Consider the following 6,353-nt stretch of genomic DNA (forward strand, 5'->3'; position numbering starts at 1 on the left):
AATCAGTTAGCGCAGCGCGATTGGTAATGTCGGTCCAAACAAACATTCGATTATAAACTCGGATTATTGTTACAATAATGACTATTTAACGGGAATTGACGCCAGCGATCGCCACATATCTTTTTCGGACGTCGAAAAGACCAAATCACGGATTACTTAGCTCTCATACTTAAGCGCACCGAAGAACTATCTCGCATATTATATCCATCACATCTGACTGTGCACGGGTGGTAAACTATCCAAAACGGAAAATGATGACAGAACGACCGCTGCAAACCTCAATTCAGGGAAAGTCGAAATCGTACAGCATTGATAGCATATTGGGCAACATTAGATCGGATAGGAATCCGGACCCACCGTCCCCAGTTCGTTCACCGTTAGGATCGGAACACTGTTCTCGTGGTAAGTTACCGTTCGACCGAATAGTTTTATATTTTCATAACTTGTTAAGAAATACATATGGCACGAACTTGATATCATTTCGCTCACAAATCTGATTGAATTAAGCACTGAACTATCTTAGATTGAATTCTCTTTCAAATTAGTTGTTGTAATTTAGAATTAATTTCGTTAATACTAACGCAGCGTTCTGCTATAGTTTCAGTGATTTTAGCATTTTCTATTTTCACTTCCGCACAGTTTTAATACATCATATTCAACCTGAAAATGAAGTTTGTCTGGTCGTCTACACGTATGCCATGATTTATCAAATATCAATACGACATGGTTATATCTGAGCTCTGTGGCCGAGTGAGAAATGTTAATTTGTTTGTTCTCTTCTTCCCTCGACGAGTGTACACTCAGATGATCATAAAACCATTTCGGGTTGAATGCTAAGAAATAAGGAGTTTCTCTTGTCATTAAACGTCGTTAATTTTCCTTGGTTCGTTTGACTATAATGGACACAACAAACTGGATGAAACATAGTCCATTCTGTCCATGGTTCAGACCAGTGCAATAACAAAATCGTCGTTTATATTAATGCGATCATCTTTATGGTTCACATCGCGTCAGATGGACCCCGCTTTCAAATCGTAATCTGCCGATTATACTAATACCCGATGACCAGTAAACTATAAGCTCGAACCGGTGATACCAGCCGCGTATCCTACCCCCACATAAATCTCTCCTCATCCGGTCGGCTCAATTAAAAATCGGAAGTAATTTGCGGCGCAGTAAGAATTACTAATCTAACTAATTATCTATAATACAGTTCGCAATGGGTGTGGTTGACTGTTTCCGTATCGGGACATTGTGTGGCTCGATTACTTTTGAAATAGACAGATTATCCCCACGAGTTTACGACATTTTCACCAGAAATAATAACCTAGGAAATGAACTATAGTTCTTACGCTTCTTTCGTCACCTAAAATGAGCTATTACAATATTGGTTTCATCTCTTCGTTAATTCTTTCCATGTATAGGATAATGAATAGGTTCTCTATAACACCTTTGTAATCATCTTCGTATAAACGACCGCTTTTTAAAGTTTACGCATTGTTAGCTTTTGACGTGTCATTTAAGTCATTATTTGATAGGAATGAAAATCATTATAAGAATACCACCCCCATCTATATGTGCTCTGTCGTTAATTCTTGTAGACCAATGAATAATTTACAATAGATAATGTCACCGTATATTTGGTTTTATTACCGGTATAAATATTCACAAAACCTTTATTTCGGAGACTTTTTAGCATTAAGGTCTACTACTTAGTTTGAAATTGCGCTGACTAAAACTATAGATGTAAAAACTCACAACCTGTTTAAGATACTGTATCGCTGCTTAAGACAAATTGTAACAATTTCCTGAATTTAATTCAAATTCCTTTACATCGTTCGATCGTGAGAGTATTGTTTCTCAAGTTACGCATTTACTGATAGTCCCAGCGTTTATACAGCGGTAAAATATCATTATCCGTGGTGGCTGCAGTTTAAAGGTTGTTCTTGGTTATCTTTTTCAGACGTTATCCAGGACACCCCGTCTCCCAGATCGCCGCATAGCGAAATCAACGATTCACTGGACTCGATCAAATCTGGAGATGACGGTCACATGGTCGAAAACCGAGATTGCTCGCTGATGAACGGCGCCGACAATGCGATAAACAACAACAATAACAACGATAGCGGTGAATTATCGGATGGAGGAATGGGAGGCGATAAACCGAGAAAGATTCGCCGCAGTCGAACGACGTTCACCACGTACCAGTTACACCAGCTAGAACGAGCTTTCGAGAAGACGCAGTATCCTGACGTGTTCACACGGGAGGAACTTGCGATGAGACTTGATCTTAGTGAAGCTAGAGTTCAGGTAAATATTCAACATTGCCTGATTTTCTTGTCTTTCGCACATCTACTGAAGTGTGTTCCACACGTATACAGAGGTTCATAGATGCTTAGGTACTTTTTCGAATAAGAGTTGGACACTGATCTGCGTTTATTGTGTATGCGATAAAACACATCTTTTTCTCAGAAAAGTCGGTCTGTTCAATTTGTCTGAAGTCGAATGTAAGATTAACGATTCATGAGCTTCACACACAGAAATTAGCGCATTTTGTTTCGTAGACAATGAGCACCTAATATACACTTTCATTGGTAATGCTTAGAAGAACCAACTTACGTAGGTTTCTAAATCTAATTCATCCGCCTATCCTACTAAATCAAATATTCAACAGTCTATTTGAAATGTATTCAAAATGTGTATAATATGCAGTTTCCGTGGATTAGACAACTGATATTTCGCATAAGTCTCATTTGAAAACCGCTTTGATGTATAATCACTCACCTGTGAATCATTAATGAACACAAGCGGGTCAAACGTGCTCGTAAGAATAACCACTAGATTTCCGCATCTTTAAATTCAAACTACTTAAATTCGTCGAAATTAATAGGTTTCATCATCAGCTTAAACAAACGGTTTGTGACTTCTCATCTGATACGAGCTATTGTCCGGAATTTGCCGACGTTCTCGCGTTCGGCTTAGTGTCATGGTAATGAACATCGAATGGATTTCGTCGACAGCTCGTGAATCGCTTAATTAGCCATTCAAATTAATCGATATCGTTAACGATAACGATTGTATGTGTAATCAGATCCGTGCCAGCAGCTGATTGTCGCCGCATCGTACTCGTTGAGATACATATGCAGAAGGTCTCTACCACAGAACGACCCTATTTTCAAGGAGTGAAATTTATTTCGAGCTTGCAATCGAAATATACGCCCTCATAAGTAAAAAGGCTAAAAAATGATACACACTCTCTCATTTCTGTCCTGAGCATTTAAGTTGACCCGGCCGGCAGCCTGTCTACCTTCTCTAAACTATGATCAGGCTTGCCGTAACAGACCCGCCAACTTCAGAAATGAATTGATTACAAATTGTATTGCGGTTTAGAAAATGACCTGGTCAATTATGAGAAACAAGGTATCATTTTTAGCAAAAAATTGATGATGTTTTTTAAAACTCAACATAGAGCTGAAAACGGAGTTCTTGATTTGCGTATATGTTTCGATCGAAGAATGTTATATAATAATACCGGCAAATCTTCAATATAGCATCGATCAGAACTCAGATTTCATAAAATTGCTTTCATGGCCCTGATTCATTTCTAACGGTTCTCGTTTATTCCTGATTTCAACATTCCACTACAAGGGGAAACAAAATGCACTTTATTTTTGATTATCTTTGACGTTAAGCACGAACTCGCTACGGGTTGGAAATGGAGTAGATGTAAAAATTCAAACAATAGACAACACATTGGAAGACAATCTGTCGGGAAATTGCTAATTTAACCTGCAATTTATATATTCAGAAAAACGTCATATTCGACGATTTATTACTTGTTATTCAAACAATCAGCTTGTCGTGTAGGCATATATATAGATACGACACGTTTGTTAAGACAAACACAAATACGTTAATTAGTGGCCAATTTACAATTCTGCCCCATTAATGAGTCGATGTAACCGAACAAGTATTTCTCCTTGCGCGGATCATTATACCCAGATTCATGAATAAATTGCTGCCGCATTATTTAATGAAAATATTGTTCAAACATAATTCAAAGCGTCGAATCATACATAGTCGATTTTATTCAAAACTATATTTGTATATGCGCACATGAAATCAGACGATTACAATTAATTAATTTTATAAATTCTATCGGGTATCATTTATCATAGCATTGAACTTTTAACGTCAGATGGACCATAGTCATTTAAATCATAGATGTTAAACTAGATTAAACGTCCATGTTTGAATACAGCAACACCCATTCAAAAGGTTTGTTGTAAAAAAAACCGTGAAATCGTTTTAGTTGAAGTAAACACGAAATATAGTAAATTTGATATGTAGATAAGACCTTATATAAGATACAAAAATCAAATTAGCAAAGCAAAGCAAAGTGCCGTCATCTTAGGTTTGGCAGACATCTTGGTTTTTTTTCAGATACGCCTCTCTCTCATCTCTCGATGCGAACGACAATGTGCAATAAAAACCGACTTAAACTGTTACTTCCGAATGTCTGCTCAGAATCACGTGCTTGTCGCATGGATATGAGGCTCGGTTGTATCTCACTGTCAGCACAAACTTTCACCGTTCGCTGCAATAATTGGCGAAGCTTGTAGTCTTCGGGGCAAAATTCCACTATTGGCTCTTGTCAGCTAATAAAGAGCAATAAAAGACCGTTTACCCAATTCACAGGAGCACGACGTCAAAGAAGGCAATATAAGCGGGAACAAACATCGCAGATAAAAGCTCCCCTCCAGTTACAACAAATTTGATTCTCGGTGATTAAACAATAAAACAATTCGTGCTACTAATTGAAATATAAGAAGCGTTCGGTTTTTGTCATTCGAGGCGTTTTCAATAATGATTCTCCTTTTGCGACATCCAACTCCTGGAATGTCAACACTTCCTGTACGATACAATATTAATGTTTCAATATTGAGTCATTCGGCAATTACATTTTATTCACTGTTTTGTCATTTTTGGACAAATTGCAAATGAGATGTCGTTCTTTCCTTTTTTGAGGTAATAAGCTAGAATTTGTTCACTAATAATAACAAAATTTTAATGTCAGCCTTTCAATTTTTGTTTTGCAGGTTTGGTTTCAAAATAGACGCGCTAAATGGCGAAAGCGCGAGAAAGCCCTCGGCCGCGAAAGTCCAAGTTTCATGCACGGAGATCACATGCCACCGATGTCGGAACTGCCCCATATGATGGGCCATTTACCGATTCCGCTAGGTGGCGATCCTCTCTGGGCGGCGAGAATGCAGAATCTTACCGGACTAAATCCGCTTTTAGCGCTTCAACACGGAGGTCTATCAGGAATGGCAGCAGCGCATTACGCTGGTCAGGGTAAACTACCATTCGGTGGACTGACATTACCACCAGGTTACCTGCCGGGCTTCCCGACCGGTATCCCAGCTTCATTTATACACGCCAATAACACGGCCATCAGTGCAGCGTCGACAAACTCTCCTCTAAATCTCGTCAGTTCGAGATTTCCGCTAGAGGGCGCTGGCTTCGACGTGCGGAAGTCCAGTATAGACGCTTTACGAATGAAAGCGCAAGAACACGCGGCCGCTGCATTCGACCATCAAAAACAGTCGTCAACCAGCAAATCAGCAGCAGTTCAACAGGAATCGGCAAAATCATAGTTAAAAATACCCTCTCAAAATTTAAATAATCTCTAGTCAGAATATCTTATGGTGACACAGCCTGTAGTTGTGGTTCGACAATATGATTTTTGAATATATCGGTCAAACACAGCATGTAAAAATGTATCTTCTTCGTCAGAGTATGAATTGTGTAATCATGTATATGCCACATATTTGTTAAGTATTCAACATTAAATTATTTTTGTTATCAAGAAATGTTGGTTAACTTACGCTTTTTGGATCAGTATTCGAAACGATCATATAAGCCTACTCTTCAACAGTACGTGACAGGGCTCTTTATTAGGTCAAGATTTGGACGGACATAACTGAATACCCTACGGAATCTCTGACACAGGACCTATGTTTATGTTGATCTTAAAACGCTATTCGCTAATTTTTTCTTAGACTTAAGAAATTATTTGCCACAAGACTGAAATGATTCAACGGACATATTAATAACATGAAAGCCAATTTAACTCCACATGCAGCAGAAACAAGTTCCGACGAAGAAATAATAGCCTTCTTTGATATTGAAACTAACCTACCGATTAGAATGTTGTAACGATTTTCATGAAAAGATCGACCCTGGGGTTGAACTCCCGCCAGTTTAAGTTAACGAATTGTGTTTTTTATGGCGAATTACTAAATAGTAAATAGGATAATTTTCTATGTAAATGTCGCCCGAGGAAGGCGGAT

At 38.4% G+C, this 6,353-nt stretch overlaps 1 protein-coding gene across 1 annotated transcript; it reads left to right on the plus strand.

Moving 5' to 3' along the window:
* Positions 1 to 254: 254 nt before the first annotated feature.
* LOC141905380 (uncharacterized) lies at positions 255 to 5,713 on the plus strand. Its single transcript, XM_074794224.1, has 3 exons — positions 255 to 402; positions 1,964 to 2,310; positions 5,100 to 5,713. The coding sequence occupies exons 1-3, from the start codon at positions 255 to 257 to the stop codon at positions 5,655 to 5,657; spliced, it is 1,053 nt and encodes a 350-aa protein (XP_074650325.1). The 3' UTR covers positions 5,658 to 5,713.
* The last annotated feature ends 640 nt before the right edge of the window (positions 5,714 to 6,353 follow it).

The sequence above is a fragment of the Tubulanus polymorphus genome, chromosome 5 (genome assembly GCF_964204645.1).
Source record: "Tubulanus polymorphus chromosome 5, tnTubPoly1.2, whole genome shotgun sequence".
Lineage (NCBI taxonomy): Eukaryota > Metazoa > Nemertea > Palaeonemertea > Tubulaniformes > Tubulanidae > Tubulanus > Tubulanus polymorphus.

What these genes read in the sequence shown, in the direction of transcription:
- LOC141905380 (XM_074794224.1), top strand. Translation starts at nt 255, where the DNA reads ATGACAGAACGACCGCTGCAAACCTCAATTCAGGGAAAGTCGAAATCG. An exon ending in ATCGGAACACTGTTCTCGTG is followed by an intron (nt 403 to 1,963) that starts GTAAGTTACCGT and finishes TATCTTTTTCAG; the next exon opens with ACGTTATCCAGGACACCCCG. An exon ending in TTAGTGAAGCTAGAGTTCAG is followed by an intron (nt 2,311 to 5,099) that starts GTAAATATTCAA and finishes TTTGTTTTGCAG; the next exon opens with GTTTGGTTTCAAAATAGACG.